Raw genomic sequence first — 21,115 nt, forward strand, 5'->3', positions numbered from 1 at the left:
AGAGATCCAAGGATAATATAAATGAGACTGTACATTTGGAAAACTACAAAGTACATTTGTAGCCCTCTTCATTCTGCATAATAAGCAGCAGGACATAGTCTCAAAAGAGGAAATTAATGAAGCACAGGTTCAGTAAAATCAGCCTGCCTTTCAAACTTGCCAGGAAAACATGTTAACAACTTATTTAGCGAGACTGGATAACTAAGAGTATCTATCTTTTAAATGCCACTTGATAATCTCTCTTCAAGACTTCTGGATACTAATTCAAAAATCACCTAACTGCCAAAAACTGCACGGATTCCAATGCCATTTTCTAAAACCATGGACCACAGAAGACCCCTGAACATCTGCCATATCATGTACGAGCTGAGGTAAACCAATCCCCCACAGCAAGGCAAAGCCTTGAAAAATGCCAGCATCTGTTGAAAAAATAATCCTATAATTACAAGCAGAGTGCAGAGCATAATGGAACATATTGGTCTGGCAAAGGAAAACACAGAGGAAGGTTACAGACAGCAGAAGGTCATCAATCGGCAGGAGGGGGGAAAGCTTTGTTTGCCCAAGAGACCTTCTTTCCCTTCCAACTGAAGTTCCTGTTTGGCCTGGGAGTGCAGAAAGCAACACTCACCTACCTTCTCACAGGCAGTACATATATACATAATATTTTGGGGGGTTGAGAGTAAGGGGAGATGGGAAAAGTGGTTCTACAGTTGTCATTTCATCACCAGCTGTAAAGTCAACATCCACCCCAATGCCCCCAAAACAAGCAGAATTGGGGGCTGACCACTTCTCAGGGATCCCTGATTTGGGTGGAGGAGGCAAGGGAGTGAATGAGAGGGCTTAGGCAATGTTTTCAGTCACGTCAGAAAGTGGGAGGTGCCTGGTGGATGATAAGAGAGTGAGTCACATGAGAATTTCTCAAGGCAACTATGGAACAGGGAAGTTGTAGTTGTGGGGCAGAAATAAGCGTCCTGAGTTGGGGCTGGGGAAGAGAATGAAAAGGAAAAGGGGCAACGAGAGCAACCAAATGAAAATATATTGGGAAGGGAGAAAAAAGTAGAGTGTAAGAAGTGAGGAGTGGGGGTCCAGCCTATGGTATTGGCTGGGCTGAAGGAGGGCCACAGGAGACTGGGGTTTCTTGTGTGTGGTGGAATTGGGGCGGGGGAGACAGAGAATGGCAGAGAGAGAGAGAGAGAGAGAGAGAGAGAGAGAGAGAGAGAGAGAGAGAGAGAGAGAGAGAGAGAGAGAGTGTGTGTGTGTGTGTGAGAGAGAGACAGACACTGAGAAAGAAGAGTGTGTGAGTGTTGAGGGTGAGTGTGATAGAGGATGTGTGAGTTCGTGAGAGAGACGGGGGGGGTGTCGGTGGGTGTTGGGGGGCAAGGGATATCCCGGGAAGCCCGAGACCCAGAGCGCTGCCAGGCTGGGGAGTGTGTCCAGCGCCCCAGGGCGGTCAGTGCCCGCCGGGCCGGGGCCAGTCTAGGCCCCATATTTGGGGGAGGGAGGAGGCTCCACAGGTGCGCGGTGGCCACGGGAGGAAAGGACCGGGTGTGAGTGAGGGGTCAGCGCAGAGCGGGCGGGGGGGGGGGGAAGACGCAGAGACCGGCGTCCAGAGGCCGGGCGGGGTGGGGTCGGGGCCGGCCGAGGCCGGGTGGGTGGCGCAGGAGCCCCCCGGCTCGCGGGTCCGGGCTCACCTCGCTTGTTCTTGGTACCGTGCTTCTTGGCCGCCGCCAGCTCCTGCTCGATCTTCTTCTCCAAGAACTCCTGTTTCTTGCTCAGCATCTCCTCCGTGTCCCGCAGCCGCTGGATCGCCTCCTGCGGGGTCGGGCCGCCCTTGCCCCCCGACTTACCCCCGCCGGCCCCAAACAGCTTCCCGAACACCGACATGGTGCCGCCACCCCCCCGGTCCCCGGTCCCCTCCGCCGCCGCCCGGGAACCCCAGTCGAAGTCGCAGTCTAAGCTCCCCGGCTCAGGCCGCACTAACGCCTCCTCCCTCAGCGGGGCCTGTACTCGCCACCTCCCACAGGCCCCCGCGGCGTCCAGGCGACCCGACGCGGACCACAACTCCCGGCATCGCCCGCGCCGCCTGCACCGCCCACTTGGCGACCTGCGGGCCCTCGTTGTACCGCGGGAGACCGTAGTCTATTACGCTCCTGGGCCGTATTGGCTGCCGGGAGCTGTAGTCCTTGACACTGCTTGGGTCAAAGGGTGCTAGTGTGTGCTGGGAAGTGTAGTCCATCCATAGGCCTCAATCCAGAAAAAATGTGGTCTGGCATCAGGTCAGGGTGACACCGGATTTGGTGCTGAGCTGTTCTTTGGTGCAGGAAGCAGAGAACAGATCGAGGGTAATTTATAATCAATTCAACAGGCGTTTGTTAAACACCTATTTTTGGTGATCGGAACTCAATCACTTGGATAATCTGTTTGTAGCTAGAAAGGACCTCTGGGTCGTCTATTCTAACCTCCTCATTTTACCGATGAGGAAACTGAGGCCCAGAGAGCTTAAGTGACTTGTCTAGAATCACACAGATAGTAAACTTCAGAGGCTGGAACTGAGTCAAGAGAGTGACTTGGTCATTTTGTTGTTCAGTCATGTCCTACTCTTTCTGACCCCATTTGGGTTTTATTGGCAGAGATACTGGAGTGGGTTTACCATTTCCTTCTCTAGCTCATTTTACAGATGAGGAAACTGAGGCAAACAGGATTAAATGATTTGCCCAAGATCACACCGTTAGTAAGTGTCTGAGGCTCAATTTGAACTTAGGTCTTCCTGACCCCCAGCCTGGTGCTCTATTTACTTCACCACCTGGCTGGCCCTTAGGATCTTTAAAAAGACTCTGTGCTCTGTGAGGGTCACACACACTGCTGAGACTCTATAGACTGTGCCACCTAGACCCATATCTTGTCATACAAAAGCAAAAAGTCCTATTCCCTAAGTTCCTAAAAGGACACTTAAATAACAACAATAGCTCATGTTTATATAGCAATCAATAATTCAAGAAAAGCAGCATGTACTCAAATAACAAATTTCTAGGAAGTTGAGAGGGGGAGCTAAAGCCTGGGGTAATTGGGAAGAGTGGCGATCAAGCTAAGCCTTAAAGGTAGCCAAGGGATATCATAAGGCAGAGGTGATGAGAGAAAGCATCCCAGCTGGGGGTTGCAGAGGGGGAGCGGCCAAGCCTGTGCAAAGAGAAATGGAAGACTGAAATACTGGGGGGGCAATTCAGCCAGCTAGGTTAGAAGGCAGAGAGTGCAAGAAGTAGAGTAATGTAGAATAGGTTAGGAAAGGTAGGCTGCAGCCAGATTGTGAGGGGTTTTAAAAGGGCCCTACCTCTGCTATCACAATGGAACAATTTCTCTGAGATTTGCCCCATATTACCCATATTTACTCCATATTAACTGGACACAGTTCCTGGTGATACTCATCTACCAGCCCCCAGGTCATAATCCTCCTTTCTCAAGGACTTCATCAACTGGCTGGCAGTCTTCCACTCCACCCCAAAGCTTGGCCTCATTCTTGGGGCTTAAATAACAACAATAGCTCACATTTATGTGGTATTTTAAGGTTTGTAAAGCTTTTTATAGACACTCTCCCATTTGCATCTCAAAACATGATCAAAGAAGGTGCTTTTACAATCCCCATTATATAGAAGAACAAACAGAACCTCAGAGATGTTGAGTGATTTGTACAGGATCACAAAACTAGCAGTTTCTGAGGCAGGATTGGAACCTGTCTTCCTGACTCCAAGTCCAGTCTTCTCTATCCATCATGACACACCTATGCATATTAATATCCCCTCCAATATGGGCTTACCATGCCAAATCATCAACCTCCTCAACTCCCATGACCTTAACTCCATTTCAGCAACCACTACCCATAACTCTTTTGCCTCCATGATCTGGAAATCTGAAATTCCTTTGTCTGATAACAACCACCTATCTCTCAATCACTCCCTCTGCCTCACTCCTCCTAAACCTATTGTACAAGTTACTCTACCCCTCCAATTCTCAGAATTTATTATCTCTGCTCTGGTCTCAAGTTTCTCCCTTTTTAGGGCTTGACCAGTTCAACTGTACACTATCCTCTGTCATTAATTCCCTTGTTCTCTTGTCTTATAGCTGCTGGCCTAGGGATAGCCAACTACAATCCTCGAAACTTCATTCTACAGACTGAAATGATCAAATTTCAACTGGCCTTACTGCATGGCAAATCCTTTTATTCTTCCCTGATGGTCTCTCCAAGTTGTTCCAAACTTTTTCTTCTTCCTTCATGTCTCCTCTACCACCTCTTCCTTCCTCCCTCTCAGTAAAGTGCTTCACTTCCAGTAAAGTGGGGCCATCCCACACCTCAAACCCCTTGACACCATCCCTTAATCTCTCCTTTGTTCTAGTCTCTGATAAGAGGCAAGCTCTTGACTCCATCCCTTTCTGTCTCCTCCAATAGCTTGCCCTTTAGATCATTCCCCTTTTCATTTTCAGTATCTCCTAATCTTTGTTGTTATTCAGTCATTTCAGTTGTGTCCACCTCTCCCTGACCCTATTTGGCGTTTTCTTGGCAAAGATACTGGAGTAGTTTGCCATTTCCTTCTCCAGTTTATTTCACAGATAAGAAAACTGAGGCAAACAGGTTTAAGTGATTTGCCCAGGGTCACACAGCTAGTAACTGTTCTGAGGCCAAATTTGAACTCAGGTCATCTTGACTACAGGCCCAGGGCTCTATCCAGTGCACCACCATCTCCTAATCTATTCTATATAAATCTGCCTGTCCTCACCAACCTCAAAAAACACCCCCTGCTTGACCTTCACATCTCCTCAAGCTATTACCTTCCATATTTTTTAACAGCTAAAGTCCTAGAAAGGGCTGTTTATGCTCATTCTCTTCATTTTCTTGCCTCTCACTTCTCAACCTTTTGACCCTTCAATTTGGTTACAGACAATTTCTGAACTACTCAACTGAATGGACTTTCCTCTCTGCACCTCTCGACATTGTTCACCTTTCCCCCAGACCCTCTCCTGTCTTGGCTTCTGTGGTACTCACCACTCTCTTCTGGTTCTTCTCCCTCTTCTTGCTTTCCTGTCCTGGATCATCCTGCTTCTGCCACTAATTGTGGTCATCCCCTAAAACAACGTGCTGGGTCCGCTTCTCTCCACACTCTCTCCCTTGGTGATCTCATCATCTCCCTTTAATTCATTTATTATCTCCAAACCTTATATATCCAACCAGGCCTAAGCTCCATCCTGAATTCTAGTCTCATAATGTGACTAGTCATTAATACTACCTACTAGCATAAGAAGAACTGGAGAACTCCCATGAAAGGAAGGAAGGTCCTCTCTCCCAACGAAGGTCACCTTCTCTGCAACTTTTAGATTTAGAAAGTAGCCTAGAACGCAATTGACTTGTGGAGCCATTGTGGGGTAGGGTGGGGTGGGGTGGGGAAGGTGGGGAGAGAGGGGAGGAGCCAGATTAAAATGTAATTGGTAAATATTTAACTAAATAAATGAAAATACTATAAAACACAGATGATGTTACATTTTAAAACTAAGTCAATATGTTGCCTGCAGAGATCCTTATGTACGGATCAGAGTTTGGTATCACTAGCTTAAAGCACCAGGAGGTTAAGTAATTTGCCAGTGTTGTGTTGGTCACAGCACTTGAACTCAAGTCTCCCTGAGCTTCAAGGCTAGCTGTCTATTCACTATGCCATGCTACCTCTCCCTAAGAATGGCTAACATTTATACAGTGTTAAGTTTTGCAAGTGCTTTATATCCATAATCTCATTTGATCCTCACAAGCAGGTAGTTCCTGTTGCTATCCCCATTTTACAGATGAGGAAACTTCTGTTGAGAGAGATCAAGTGACTTGCCCAGGGGTCACACCACTATTCACTGTGTGAAATAGGATGTGAACTCTGGTTTCCACTCCAAGGTCAGCACACTATCCATCACGCCATTCATATTACCAAGTGCCTGCTCGATATGCTCCCTTAGATGTCCTGTAGGCATATCAAACTCACCATATACAAAATGGAACTCGTTTTGTTTTCCTCAAAACCCACCTTCCTCCAGATTTCTTATTTCTGTGGAGGACACCACGATTCTTCCGGCCACCCACGTTGGCAACCTCAGAATCAACCCTGACTAGTCCCCTCCCTCAACCCCCATACACAATTGGCTGCTAAGCCAATGATGCCTTCGTATCTCTCCCATCTGTCTCACATCGGAAGTACGCTCCACCCCCGCAGCCTCTCCTTCTGACTGGCTGGTTCCTCCCAGAATCTTCATTTTAAGGAGGCCCAGACCAACCATGTCTTCATCCCTCTCCAGGCTGCACTCCTGACCCATCCTGACAGAACCTTTCTCTACCATGCCCAGAACCAGGTCCCTTCATTCCCTGATCCCTTTTTAAATTCCCTTTCATGTGTTGTCTGCCTCCATTAGAATGTAAGCTCCTTGAGGGCAGGGATTGTCTTTATTTCTAATTACATTTGTATTCCCAGCACTGAGTACAGTGCCAGACACAGAGTAAGCCCTTACTAAATTCTCAATGACTTGACTGTCCCTAATTTTCAATTCAACCTCAACCCTAGTCCAAGTCCACATTACCCCTGACCAACACAATTAAAATATCGTCCTCACTGGCCTCCATACGTTTCCATCTCTTACCTAGGCCTGATCATGTTACTTCCCTACTTAACTATCTTCAGTGGTGCCCTATTGTCTCTAGAATAAAATACCAAATCTCAGTCTGGTACTTAAGCCCGTCACGGGCCTAGCTTTTTCTTACCCTTGTGTCTAATTCATGCTAGTCTCCCTTTACATACTCTCTGTGCTGGTCTACTTGCCGCTCCCTGTCCATAACATTCCATCCCTCCCACCCCATGTCTGAAACATCCCCATCCCTCTTCTCTTCTGCCTTTTAGAATCCCCTGCTTTCTTTGAGGCTCAACTCGGGTGCTACCTTCTACCCAAGACCTTTCTTTTCCTTGCCCCAATTCTTTTTTTTTTTTTGCTTGTGGCAATTGGGATTAAGTGACTTGCCCAGAGTCACACAGCTAGTGAGTGTTATGTGTCTGAGGCTGGATTTGAACTCAGATCCTCCTGACTCCAGGAACAGTGCTCTATCCACTGAGCCACCTAGCTGCCCGCCCTGCCCCAATTCTTAACGTTCTCTCCCTCTAGAAATTACTTTATATAGACTTATGTTAGCTGAGTACATGTTATCTCTCCTACCCCTTCCCACCACCACGTCTTCAGTAGAATGTAAACTCCTTGAGGTGAAGGACTGTTTGGTTTTTCTCTTTGTAACCCTTGTGACCAGCACAGTATCTTGCATATAGTAGACTCTTAATAAATGCTCATTAAATTGAAAGAGGAAGGAATTTAAGGTCATACATGGTCAGCAGCAGAGCCAGGACTAGAATTAAATCAATAATGGATTGTAAAGCCATTTACTAATGAGAGTTTCAGCTTGACTGCCATTCCATTATGATTAAAGAGAAGCAGACAGTACAGTCAATGGAGCCCTGAGCTCAGGAGGAAGGGCAAGCTCTCTCTCTTGATTTTAGGTCCAAGGTTCTTTGCACTACAATCTGCCACAGATGGACACTGCTTTTTCTTCAGAGGGTGGGCATGCGCTTAACACCATTCCCCCCTCCCATTTTACACACAAGGAAACTGAGGCCCAAAGATGAAAGAGGGTTTCCCATGGCCATACATGTAATTAGTGGTAGTCATCATTTGAAGCTAGATTCTCTTTCTCCACAGGCCACCTTCAGTCGTTCTGATCTATATATCACCACCAGACCCAGATGGCTCCAGAGAATGAAGTGAGGCTGGTGACCTTGCACAGCCCTCTCTCACTTAAATCCAATTCACTTCCAAGTCGTGGCATCATCTTCCTGATGTCGTGATTCTCAAGAACACAGGACAAACAACAACAGCCACAGATGGAGCTAGAGAGACATCAAACCAGTATTTCCCAAGTCCTCAGTCCCAGCTCCACACTACCCTAACCTTAAAAGCTCCTGCAATATGTAACCGTGTCATCACATTCTGGCTAATGCCCGCAGGGCACAAACTCAAAGGACCAACAGCTAGGTGGCAGCATAAAGCACAGAACACCAGGCCTGAAGTCAGAAAGACTCCTCTTCTGGGTTCAAATCCAGCCTCAGACCCTTAACTAGTACGACCCTGGGCAACTCACTTAACCCTGTTTGCCTCAGTTTCCTCATCTGTAAATTGAGCTGGAGAAGAAAATGGCAGACCCTTCCAGTATCTTTGCCAAGAAAACACCAAATGGGGTCACAAAGAGTTGGACACAACCTAAAAATGACTGAACAACAATTCATATTGCATAAAAGAAAAAAAAATGAAGAGAAATATAATAAATGTTTGTGGCTCTTTAGGAGAGCTCAGGGGCTTGAAGTCTGTGGGACAGAAAACAAAGGAAGCCAGTTTCTACCTCCCTGAGTGTGGGTGTGGGTGAGGGGTAGGGAGTGGAATGGCTGGGCGTGAGAGGGGGGGACTAGGCAGGAGGTTCTGCCATCCATGTTAGAGCTGAAATCTGAAGGCAGAACTACCTGAACACCTGTCCCCACCTGGAGATCTTTATCTCCACAATAGACCTTTGTTGTACTTGGCTTAGGGCCACTTTAGAAGTCAGTGGTTCCTTTCCAGGGGCTGCAGGATGGTTGATTCTCATGCCTTTTACATCTTCCGCCTCTCTGAGTAAGAAGGTGCTATGAGCCAACAGCTCTTGGTTTGAGACTGCAAAAGCCTCAAAGGCTCTTTTTTCAGTGGTGTCCAACTTTTGTGACCCCATGTGGAGTCACAAAGATATTGGACTGGTTTGCCATTTCCTTCTCCAGCTCACTTTACAGATGAGGAAACTGAGGCAAACAGGGTTAAGTGACTTGCCCAGGGTCACACAGCGAGCCAGCATCTGAGACTGGATTTCAACTCAGGAAGATGAGTATTCCTGACTCCAGGCCCATGGCTCCATCTACTAAACCACTTAGCTGCCCCCCAAAGCATCTAAGGCCCATCAGGAAATTGCTATTAAAATGACTAAATCATTTAAATGAAATGTCATCCTCTCATCTTTGCCTTTTTTTTTAATATCTCCAGTGCTCAGCAAAGTATTTGGTACATAGCAAGTGCTTAATTATTAATTAACTGACATCCTTGATTAGGGAGGCAATATGGAAAGAACATTGGCTCTGGATTAAGAGGACCTAGGTTCCAACCCCACTTTTTTTTTTTGGTGAGGCAATTGGGATTAAGTGACTTGCCCAGGGTCACACAGCTAGTAAGTGTTATGTGTCTGAGGCCGGATTTGAACTCAGGTCCTCCTGAATCCAGGGCCGGTGCTCTATCCACTGTGACACCTAGCTGCCCCTCCAACCCCACTTCTGATACGATCATGTGAACATGGACAAACTATTTAACCTCTCTGGGCCCCGTTGTTTCATTTACAAAATAAGGGGATCAAACTAGCTAGTCTTTGAGGTTCCACCCAGCTCTGGATCTAGGAATTATGAGTTATTATTCTTACTAACAGAGAAACAAAAACATATCCTCTCCACGACAGGCTGGACCTAGGGGTAGGAGGTAGAAGGGAGCAAGGATTAGCTAGGGTATGAAGGTGACCGGGTTAGATTACATCATCATTGGATTTAGAGGTGGAAGGGTGCTTAGTCATCCTTTAGTTCAACTCTTTCGTTTTATAGCTGAGGAAAATGAAGCCCAAAGAGTGGTCCAATAGCCCAATGTCACACAAGAACAAGGAAAGAAAGCCAACATATAAACCCAGGTCTAAAGCCTGTGCTCTCTCCCCTACACTGTGCCGAACAACGGACTCATTCCCCAGTAGCCCTTCATTCTTTATGGCTTGGAACACGTGGACAGCAAGGTAACGTGAAGGGGAGATTACAGCTGAAGCAGGAAGTAGGAATGAATATAAAGAGAACATAAAAAGAACACAAGACTGGGCCAAGACTAGGATGAGAATTCAAGTGGAGAGAACTGCAGAGGAGAAAAGTCTGTGCAAGCTGAACCAACAAAGAGCAGGGTTTTGGCAGGGGACCAAAATGAGCCTGCAGATTCACCTCCCACTCAAAGGCTCCCAGGGATTCAATCCTGCTGACCATATGCAGAGCATGGGCCCCATATGAAATCACTGACTTCCCTAAATACCCATACAAATTGTTATTCCTATGTACTAGAGCACCTCATTAATATTGTTATCCCTCTGCCTCTGGCCAGCCACACAGTACAAGGAGGCTCTTCTGATTACATAAGTCCTCCTGTGCAGGTGAGGAAATTAAGGCAAGAGGAGGGAGTGACTTGCCCAAAATCATTTTCACTAAGTCAACGAGAAAAGGAGACTGGAACCCAGTACTCCTAACAAAGAGCTCTGTAAGCTCAGTGTCCTGCCTTAGCAGCTGCATTGTGCTTAAAGTTGGCCACATAATGGCCTGTGTCAGTCAGAAAGGCAGCTTCATTAGCGCTTCAGAAGGATCTGAGTTCAAATCTAGCCTCAGACACTTGACACTAACTGTGTGACCCTGGGTAAGTCACTTAACCCTGACTGCCTCACCAAAAAAGAAAAAAAAAGGCAGCTTAATGGAGTATAATAGAAAGTATAAGTTGACCGGTGGGGACTAAAGACTTGGATTCAAATCCTGACTCTTACTTACTAGCTGCACTAACTTGGGTAAATCATTTAACTGCTCTTGGCCTATTTTTCATCTGTGACACAAAGGAGGACTAGATGATGTCCTCTTTAGGACTCTTTAGCTCCTAAAAATCTGTGATTTTAATTGTTAATTATTCCTTCCTATAGCTGGTCACTAGACTCTAATGACTGGGCAGGGACAGGGACCATGCCCTGGATCACTGGTCTTACAGTCACACCCTAGAGTAGTCTGGCTGCCCTTGGGGGTGCTGCTGGCTCTGTCCCTGCCGCTTCTTCCACGTGACTAGCTTAACCGGTTTTCCTTCCTCATGAAAGTCATTTTAATTACTCAAACTCTCACGGAACCAACTTTTGCTCTTCGTCACTCAGGAAGCTGAACAAGATCCAGGACGGACGGGGAGGATTCTGCTCTCCAGAAGGTTCAGAAAAGGTGCAGGACTGGCCACTGTTTCTCACCAGAAAACACAAAGAACAGCAGCCAGGAGCCAAGGAGGACTCCTCAGGACATTTTCCATTCTCTCCCCCACTGTCCTTCAATTTGCAATAGAGGGCATGGAGGTAAAGAGAGCTTCTGGGAAGAATTTGCCTTCATCTGAACTATCACAAGAAGGCAGTCAACAGGTCTTCACACCATGAGGACAAATTGGTGTTTACACATAGAGAAGGCAGGATGGTGGAGTAGGGTCGTCAGGCAAGAATGCCTGGGTACTAAGCCATGCTCTGCTGTGACTGTAGACAACTCACTTAGATTCTCTGTTGCTATTTCCTTATTGGTAAAATTTGGGGGTGGGGATTACAAAAACCACTCTGTCCCCATCTTTCCCCATCTCACCCTGCCTTCCACCTCTCATATGGGCCAATCTCAAGGTCATTTCCATCTGCTAAAATCATTTCCTTCCTTCCAGGTTCGAATGAGGTGCCAGCTCTCCCATGAAGTCTCCTCACATTCCCAACTCTAACATCTGAAAATGATATCGCCCATCTCAAATTTTGTAATGCACATAGTACATTGTCTGGGTCTCTCCTCTGCCCCTATCACTGCCCATCTTGTAGGATATATATCAGTGTACATGCCTGATTCCTCCCTCCCTTCATTAGCTTGTAAGCTAGCTCTTTGAGGACAAGGAAAGCGTTTTCATCTTCACATCTGTAGCCCTGACCACAGGTACACATAATAGATGCTTAATAAATGTTATAATAGGGGCCGCTGGGTGGCGCAGTGGATAGAGCACTGGCCCTGAAGTCAGGAGGACCCGAGTTCAAATCCAGCCTCAGACCAAACACTTGACACTTACTAGCTGTGTGACCCTGGGCAAGTCACTTAACCCCAACTGCCTAAGACAGATAGATAGATAGACAGACAGACAGATAGATAAATGAATGAATGAATAAATAAATAAATGTTATAATACACGTGAATGAAAGGGCCAAGGAATATGAAAGTACTTGGGAAAATATGCAGGGCCATACAAATGTCAGAGTCCTGAAATCACTGTCCTGCCTGAGGATGTCAGGAAGGAATGGAATGAAGTCGGTGTGAATGGAAGTGACACAGGTACCTTTCTGCCAATACTGGAGAGCACCATGGAAACATCTCTTTTCTTCCTACATTCTCTTACTTCATGACCTCCAATGGGTTAATTATCACCTCCAAGCCAACGGCTTCCAAATAGGCCCTGATCTTTCTCCTGAGCTCCAGTCCCACACCACCAACTGACTATTGGACATATCAAACTGAATAGATCATAGACATCTGAAACTCAACAAGTCTAAAACAGAACTCATTTCTTCCCCCAAACCTACCCTTTCGACCTTCTCTATTTCTGTCAAGGACACCACCATACTTCTAGTCTCCTAGGTTCAAAGCTTTAATGTCATCCTTCACTTCTCACTCTCCCTAACCCCACATATCCAATTAGTTGGCAAAATCTTGCCATTTCTTCACAATGCCTCACATTTGTTCCTTTCTCATTACTCTCACAGCCAGTAAGTACCCAAGGCGGCACCCTCATCACCTCTCACCTGGACTGTTACAGTGCCTCATGTTGGTCTCCCCTGCCTCAGATCTCTCTCCATTCCAATCTATCCTCCCAAAGCAATTATCCTTAAGCTCAGGTCCAACCACATCATTTCTCTCCTTAACAAACTCCAGTGGATTGCTACTGCTTCTAGGACAAACTCCTCTTTCTGGCTTTTAAAGCCCTTCACAATCTGATCCCAACCTGCCTTTCCAGCCCCATCACACATGATTCCCCTTCCCGAGCTCATTATCTACCCAAATTGGCCTTCTGATTGTTCCCCACACCCAACACATCACCTCCTTTCTCCATGCCTTTTACACTGGCTACCCCGTTATACCTGGAATGTGCTCCCTCCTCAGATTCCCTCATTTCCTTCAAGACTCTAATTAATGTCATCTACAGGAAGCCTTTTTGAATCCACTCCTTATCCACTGCTAGTACCCTCTCTCTAAAACACATTTTAATAATTTTATTCTCTTCACACACACAATAGAACATAAGCTCTTTGAGGGCAGGACTTTCATTTTCATGTCTCCCTAGCACCTAGGACAGTACCTAGCACATTAAAAGGCACTGAATAAATGTTTTCTGGTTCATTTGATATTCTGCAGTGACTAGACACAAGACTTCTCTCAGCCTCATGTTGGGGACCATGAGGCTCTGGGTTAAAATTTTACCTAAGCCACTAAGTCCCTGCAATAAATAGCCTGCTGTTGTTTAGTTGTGTCCTACTCTTTGTGACCCCATTTGGGGTTTTCTTGGCAAAGATACTGGAGTGGTTTGCCATTTCCTTCTCCAGCTCATTTTACAGATGAGGAAACGGAGGCCAACAGAGTGAAGTCACTTGCCCAGGGTCTCAGAGCTAGTGTCTGAAGCTGAATTTTAACTCAGGTCTTCCTGACTCCAGGCTCAGTGCTCCACCCACTGTGCCCCTTAGCTGCCCCAATAAATACCTTAGCTTCCCTATAACGAAGTCAGTGAGGCCTATTTGTCTTGATCAACTCTCCCACTTGGATAAATGCACCATTTCAGGGGTTGAGACAGAAATGCTGATCTGACAGCAGAATAAAATGGGGACAAAGAGGTAGAAATCACTGATGATTTGAACCACCTCCACTTTTCATAATTTGAAATTGGAATGGATCGGTTCCAAATGATTCATTTAATAGATGAGAAAATGGTGCTTAAAGTAGAGAAGACAAGACATTTACACTGGGAAGGCCTGCTGGTAGGACCAAATACCACCACTGCTGAAGTGACAGAGGGAACAATGCTTTTGTGAGCTACCCCTCTGGGAGCCCCCCTAGGGGATGGACAGGGGGCATCTTCTTTGACTGTGAGTGAATGCCCTAACCTCTCACCCACTCTGAAGGACCATAACCTCCTCCTCCCTTCTCTCCTCAATCCCAATCTATTGCCCTGGAAGATCCTGCTACTCAGCTGTCACTTCTACAATCACCCAAACAAAGCTACTGCTGGACTGAACAAAGCCCAGGAACAGAGCCTCAGGCATTAGGTCTCTGACCTCCAAGACCAATCTTCTGGTCTTCAGAACATCCCTTAGGAATGGAGCCTCTGACAGCAGTCCCAGTTTCCCTTACTCCCTGGTATTTGAGAGAGAACTTAGGATGACTTTTACCACCACAGGACCCTTAATGGTGACAGCCCCAGCCAAATGGTCCCTCACCCAATCCCTATGCCTAGCAAATGTACCACCACTTCCTCTCCTCCTCATCCCCATGATTGTCTCAGCTGCCTAGACAAAAATAAAACCCTTTCCCTAGATATCACTTCCCGATATCTCATCCTCATCTACCTTAGTCTTACCTTCTCCGAGTCCCTGTTCTCCCCTTCCATTGTGCCTTCTGAAACTCCCATTCTATTGTTAACAAACAGCTCTTCATCTTAGAACTTATCTACCCTTCATCCATTTCCTGACACATATGAAAACTTGTCCTACCCACCTCCCCAGAAAACACTGCATAACTGTCCTCCTGATTCAGTACTGGAGACGCTTTCAGTCTGGATCAACTCCCCCAGCAGACAATGGACTAGGAGTAGGCAAACTGCTTGTTTCTGCCATTTCTAGACCCACCCTTCAGCAATCACCACTCAACCACACTTCCTCTTCTGTAGGTCCCGTGCCACCTTATTATTATCCTAGATATTCCCCTATCTAGATTATAGTAGTGATTATCTATTACAAGACCCCAAGCCATTTTTTCTCCTCCCCCAACCAGTTCAGTGCTTGGTTCAGAGTCTTCTTTTTCATACTAATTTTTGCCATGATACTCTGAACCTTGGACATATATGTTGATGTTCTCTCAAGCACCCTGGCTTCCCAGTTCATTAACCTCAGCTCGGTGTGCCCCTGGGTATGTCACTTGACCTCTTGGGGCCTCAGATCCCCTCATTTGGAAAATGGGGGAATCCAACTGGACAGGTTTCTAAAGTCCCTCTCAGCTCTAAACTTAGGACCTTCCAAACTTCTGACCCTTAGCTTTCATCCTGCCTCAGGCACACACAGCTAAGGTCATATCCTTGATGCCTCCCTCCACTACCTCCATGATCCAGGATTCTGAAATTCCTCAACTCCTCACTCTCACTCACCCCTCACATCCAGTCAGTCGCCAGGTTCTGTCATTTCATTCTCCTCAACATCCCTTCTATCTGTCCCTTTCTCTCCATTCACACCATAACCACTCTAGTGTAGACCTTCATCTCCTTTTGTATGGACTACTACAATAACAGCAGCTACAATAATGATAGTTAACATTATACAGTGCTTACTATGTGCCAAGCGCTTTACAAATTATCTCATTTGATCCTCATGACAACTGGGGGGGGGTGCTATTATTATCCCCATTTCACAGTTGAGGAAACTGAGGCAAACAGAGGTTGTTCCTTGCCCAGAGTCAAACAACTGGTATGTAAGGCTGGATTTGAACTCAGGTCTTCCTGATCCTGGGCTTGGTGCTCCATCTGCTGTGCTATCTAGTTGTCTATACAATACTACAATAGTACTGGTCCCTCTGCATCCACTCTCCAGTTTCCCAACTGATCCTGCAGAAGCACAGGTCTGACCACATCACTTCCCTGCTAAAGCTCCAATGGGTCCCTATTGTTTCTGGGATAAAACAGAAATTCCTCTGCTTACCCTTTAAAGACCCTCACAATCTGACTTTAGTCTACCTTTCTGAGCTAATTATTTTTATATATATGATCTCCCCTTACATACTGTGCTCCACCAGACTGGCCTCCTTTTTTTTTTTTGGTGAGGCAATTGGGGTTAAGTGACCTGCCCAGGGTCACACATCTAGTAAGTGTTATGTGTCTGAGGCTGGATTTGAACTCAGGTCCTCCTGACTCCAGAGCCGGTGCTCTATCCACTGCATCACCCAGCTGCCCCAACTGGCCTCCTTTCTGCCCCCTGGCCAGAACACTCCATCTCTCATCTCTACGTCTTTGCACAAGCTATCTCCTAAAACTAGAATGCTCTCCCTCTTCATCTCCCCTCTTGGAACCTCGAGCTCCCTGACTGAAGGCGCAGCTCTAGGAGCCTTTTGGACTCCCCAGTGATAGACATCCTCTGCCTCTGGGGGCAAAACTTGGCTAGGATCTATCATTGCCCCAGCATAGCAAACTCCCCACTTACCAACACAGTTCTGGCAAACGTTCTGCAATTCGACAGAAAGTCAACTGGGTACTGAGATGTTAAATGACTTGTCCAGAGTCACACAGGCAATTCATGCCAGAGGCAGGACTTATTTCCAGCTCTTTCTGGTTCTGGGATTGGCTCTCTGCTGTAGCATGCTGCCTCTCATTATCTAGTATATGTCCTATACTCACTTGTCTTTTAGCGTGCATCTTCTTACTAGAACATGAATTTTTGGACGACAGGGTCTGTCTCACTTTTGTGTTTGTATCCACAGTGCCTGGCATGTAACAAGTGCTTACTAAGTGATGGGCTGATACTTAACCCTTCCTTCTTCCTCACTCCACATCTCCAAATCAGCTGACAAGTCTCAATTATACCTCTATATCTCTTGCAGTTGTCTCCTCTCCAATCACATGGCCCCCACCCTAGTTCAAGTCCTTATCACCTCTCTTCTGAACTGTTGTTAACAGCTTCCTAATTGGACTGTCAACTTCTGGTCAATTCCCTGCTCTGATCCATTCTCCACACAGCTTCTAAAAGAACCTGCCTTAAGTACAAATCTGACCAGGTCACTGTCCTGTCCTGACCTTGGGTGGCTCCTAAGGCTTCCAGGAAAAAAAAATAAACACATTCCTCAGCTTGATATCACAGGTCTTGCCAATCTAGTGCCAGCTTACCTTACCAGACTTATTTCACATTAACTCCCTTTCACGTACTGAGGTCCAGTCCAAGCAGCCTACAAACAAGGCATCCCTTCTACTTCTGTGCCTCAGCACCAGCTGCCCTCTATTCCAGGGATGTACTCCCTCCTCATGGGGGCCTCCTGGAATGCTCACTTTCCTTCAAGGTTCAGCTACTGTATCATCTCCAATGCGAAGCCCTCCCTCCCCAAACTACCCTGTAAATACTTCTCTGTCTCCACACATGTAGGCTCCTTGAGATGGGACAGTTTTTCATTGTTTTTTTATCTGGACCATTTGACATACCTACCATCCACGGATGCTGGCAGGATCAAAATGATTGTCCAGCATCATATACTTCATTCTAGGGCTACTTCTACTGCACCACGCTGCCTTGGGGCCTCTGTTCTCCATGGGATCGTCAGGCTCCCAGGAGACCACAGCTCTGTCTTCCCAAGGTTCACATGACTGAGGTGGAGATGAAAGAAAGGCAGTGTGGTACAGCGAGAAAAGCTCTAGCTTTGGAGCAGAGGTCCTGGGTTCAAACTCTGCCCCAGCCACTTGGCCTGTGTGCCTTTGGGCAAGTCTCTTGCCCTTTCTGGGCCTGTTTCCTCAGGTGAAAAATGAGGGATCAGACCAGATGACCTTTAAAGCCTACAATCCCATGCATCACACGAGGATTGCCCCATTCTTTAAAGTCTTTCCCTTCACATACGAAGAAGGCTGGCATTTCCATCATCAAACAGCATTTATTCCACTGAAGAACACTCCACAAGGACCACTAGCCCCTTTCCTTACTCCATTTAGAAACATGTGTATTGTAGAAGCCCCACTGGGACCCTGAGTTAGCTGTAAGCCCAGCCTCATGGTGAGGACTGGGGATGGAGGTGGGGGCGAGGGAGACAACTTGATAGAAGACTGTGAGGGGATAGGGACCTTCCCCCAACCCTCGGATTCTGTTCTAGCTCCTTCAAGTCCCTCTTTTCTCCCCACCTCGAGCACACCCAGAAAAGCCTGGCTCTGCCTCCTCACCCCTCCCAGTACACTTGGGCCAAGGACTAATTGAAGGCAAGGGCTAACAAGTCTTCGGTGGAATCATGTCACTGTACAGCTACAGCATCTCCTCGTCTTGTGGGTGGGGTGGGGGACTGCTGTGACCGGGTTTCTCCCCGCTAGCCCCCAATCTCCTTGCCCCGCAGCCTCAGGGTTTGCCTTCCTTCTGCCTTATTTCCTCCAGAGGCAGGCTAGAGAGAGGACAGCAGGCTATACGATGGTTTCTTCTCCTCTATGACTGTCTTAATGTTTATGCTCCATCCCATATCCCATGTCTGAAGGCAGAAACAGGTAAGAAGAGTCTGGCCTATGGATCCAGGATCCATCTATCCATGCTTTCTAACCCAAAGTCCCCATCTCCTCATCCCCTTTCCCGCCGCCGTCCCATCCTGCCCCAAAGGCTGGTAGGTTATGACAGAAATGTAATCAAAGGAGAAAATAGCGTCATAAAAACCTCTCCTAGGCCTTGGCCGGCCAAAAGACTTCCCCTTATGTGTAAGAGCCAGTATAAAGGATGTGAGGTATTTATAAATGACATTCCAAAAGGATTTTCATGGTTGACTTGCTTCCAGTAGGAAGGATCATTGGTCTGCCCTCACAAAGGCCATTTGCCCAAATACCAGGCATACTGACTGGATCACAAACCCAAGTCCCACAGGCATCAGGTCCCATCTCCCAAGCCTCCCAGGGCAGGACCAGGCCCAAAGCAGCACCATGGGCTGGCCCTAGGCACTCCCTAGGATTCACCCTGTTTGCATGTGGGGGTTCTATCTAGCCTTTACAGGCCCCCGTAGGCTGTTGTCCACCCCTCCCCCCATTGGGGCAGGGAAGAAGCCCAAGAAGTACTCCTTCTGTGCCTATGGGCCAGGACACTCAGCAGCAGCAGTGGTGGGGAGCTCAGCCCCACCGGTAAACCCAGGTTCAGCCACGTGCTCCCCGCCTCATCACTCAGTGGTCTGAATATACACAGGGACGGCCAGCATGGCACAGGGGCCCTCGGCTCCAGACTGCAGTCCCGCCAGGGTCAGGTTGGGGCTCACACTGTCTGAGTGCCCAGGCACCACCAGATCAGGCTCACCACCCACTGAGCTTCCTACCACAATAGACAGCACTGCGTCTGACTCTGGGAAGGGGTCTTTGCCGGAGCCACCTCCTTCAGGCCCTTCGGCATTGCCCTTGAGCTCCTCCAGGCCCAAGGGGTCAGGCAGGGCCACCTTGCGGCCCCGAGCCCCCCGCTGCTTCGTGGGTCGGCGGGCCTGGGCGTCTTTGTCCTTGAGCGGGCCCAGCCGGCAGCGGTGCTCCTTCAGGTACTTGTTCCGAGTGAAGCCCTTGCCACAGCTAGTGCAGCGGTACTTGTAGTTGTCGGTGTGGGAGCGCTGGTGCTCCACCAGATGGGCCCGGCGGCTAAAGCATTTGCTACAGAACTGGCAGTTGTGGATCTTCATCCCTGTGTGTGAGCAGAATGGAGAGAGGGGGCAGGGAAGTCACAGGAGCCCATCCGCCGGGCAGGATCCACTCCCTGGGGCACACAGGGGAAAACTGAAGCACCCACAGGGCGAATGCTTTAACCAAGGTCACTCAGGGGCAAAGTTGGGGCCGGCTCGGCCTCCCGACGTCTAGCCGGGTCTTTTTCCTTGGACATAAGCATCTTCCCATCACAGGGAAGAAAGAATGCATTCTCTGCAAGGTGTCCAGGCTTCCATCCTCCCCTTCTACCCAGCATGCCACTTTCCCCAGGAGCTTCTGGGTGTGTAAGCCACTTACCTGAATGGGAAAGGATGTGGGCCTTCAGCTTGTCTGGCCGATTGAACTCCTTACTGCAGCCTGTATGCGTGCTATAACAACCAAATCCTCTTATGTCCGGGAAGCTGGAGTCACTCAGACTGACCCTCCCTCCATGCCACAAGAGGCATCTTATCCTGCAAGCAGCCCCCTCTCATCAGCTGACTAGGAGAGGTGGGACTTGGGGCAGAACAGATGAGGTAAACAAGGAATAAATGTCCAAGCGCGGAAGGGAAATCTTCCACCCTGGAGTCTTCCCCAGAGCAGGGCCCTAGTCTTACCAATGAGAATACTTATTTAGGGAGGGAGGGCATCTGTTTACCAGTTTCTGGGAGCAAGTGCCCAAGGACCGATGGACTTTCTTGCCCCTAGAACAAGAAAGGCTCAAAACTCGTCAGCTTCAACATCAAACACATTTCCCCAGCTCATAAGAGAAATATGTCAGAGCAAGAAGGGACCTTACACAGATCATCTAGCTCAACCTTCTCATTTTACATATGTGGACACTGAGACCTTGAAGAAGGAATGGCCCTTGACAAACACACCCAGTCCCGGATTCTTTCCACAAGACAAAACATAGCCCCTGCCCCACGTACTGGACACCCTGACACTGCTCTGTCCTGCCCCACGTGCCATTCAGGGGCTCTGATGGCTCCAGCCAGCAGCATTCCTTTGTTAAAACCTGCCCTGGGAGGATCAGCAGCCCTTCTTTCACCACCCCTGCCCCTGCCCAAAAGTGATGCTACTTACGAGAAGGGGCATGTATATTTCTTGGTTGGCTCGTGGATCAACATGTGTCGCTTCAATTTGTCTTTCCGATTAAAGGCTGAGTCGCATAAAGAGCATTTAAAGGGCTTTTCACCTGTATGGGGGAAACAGCAAAGGCCCAAATGACCAGGATTTAATCGTCTACAATTATTTTCCATGAAAGGGGAGGCAGGGAGCTCAGCACAGCACTGAGAAGCCTGGGAGAACAGAAGCCTACCCTCCTTATTCCTAAGGAGCAGCAAGGTGCCCAGTTGGCTTCAAAGTCAGGAAGAAGACCTGGCCTCTTCTCCCCTCCAACACCTACTGGGAGAGGGCATTTAAACTCACAATTCTCTAAGACTCTAAGGTACAGATCCGTATTGGTGGGTGGATTCCCTCATTGGGGAGTTCCATTTACTGAAGAAATCACAAGTCCAGGAAAAAAAAAATTACTTCACTAAAGACAGAAGAAGGGAATAAT

The 21,115-nt window shown here is 47.7% G+C and overlaps 2 protein-coding genes across 4 annotated transcripts in view; both read right to left on the reverse strand.

The window, feature by feature from the left end:
* CHMP4B (charged multivesicular body protein 4B) overlaps positions 1–1,994 on the reverse strand; it is a 54,550-nt gene extending 52,556 nt beyond the window's left edge. The window contains exon 1 of the mRNA XM_020998731.2: positions 1,692–1,994. Coding sequence (XP_020854390.1) covers positions 1,692–1,884 — 193 coding nt within the window. The 5' untranslated portion in view covers positions 1,885–1,994. The remainder of the gene's footprint in view (positions 1–1,691) is intronic.
* Positions 1,995–17,781: 15,787 nt separating this feature from the next.
* The window catches only part of ZNF341 (zinc finger protein 341), a 37,297-nt gene continuing 33,963 nt past the window's right edge, over positions 17,782–21,115 (reverse strand). For 2 of the 3 annotated variants that reach the window (XM_020998737.2, XM_020998736.2), the window contains exons 13-15: positions 20,638–20,749; positions 19,870–19,940; positions 17,782–19,552 (exon numbers count right to left, since the gene is read on the reverse strand). In XM_020998737.2, the coding sequence (XP_020854396.1) occupies positions 19,050–19,552; positions 19,870–19,940; positions 20,638–20,749 (686 nt within the window). In that variant the 3' untranslated portion in view covers positions 17,782–19,049. The other variant, XM_020998739.2, reaches the window with a different exon arrangement.

The sequence above is a fragment of the Phascolarctos cinereus genome, unplaced genomic scaffold (genome assembly GCF_003287225.1).
Source record: "Phascolarctos cinereus isolate Bilbo 61053 unplaced genomic scaffold, phaCin_HiC Scaffold_2;HRSCAF=192, whole genome shotgun sequence".
In the NCBI taxonomy this organism is placed as follows: domain Eukaryota; kingdom Metazoa; phylum Chordata; class Mammalia; order Diprotodontia; family Phascolarctidae; genus Phascolarctos; species Phascolarctos cinereus.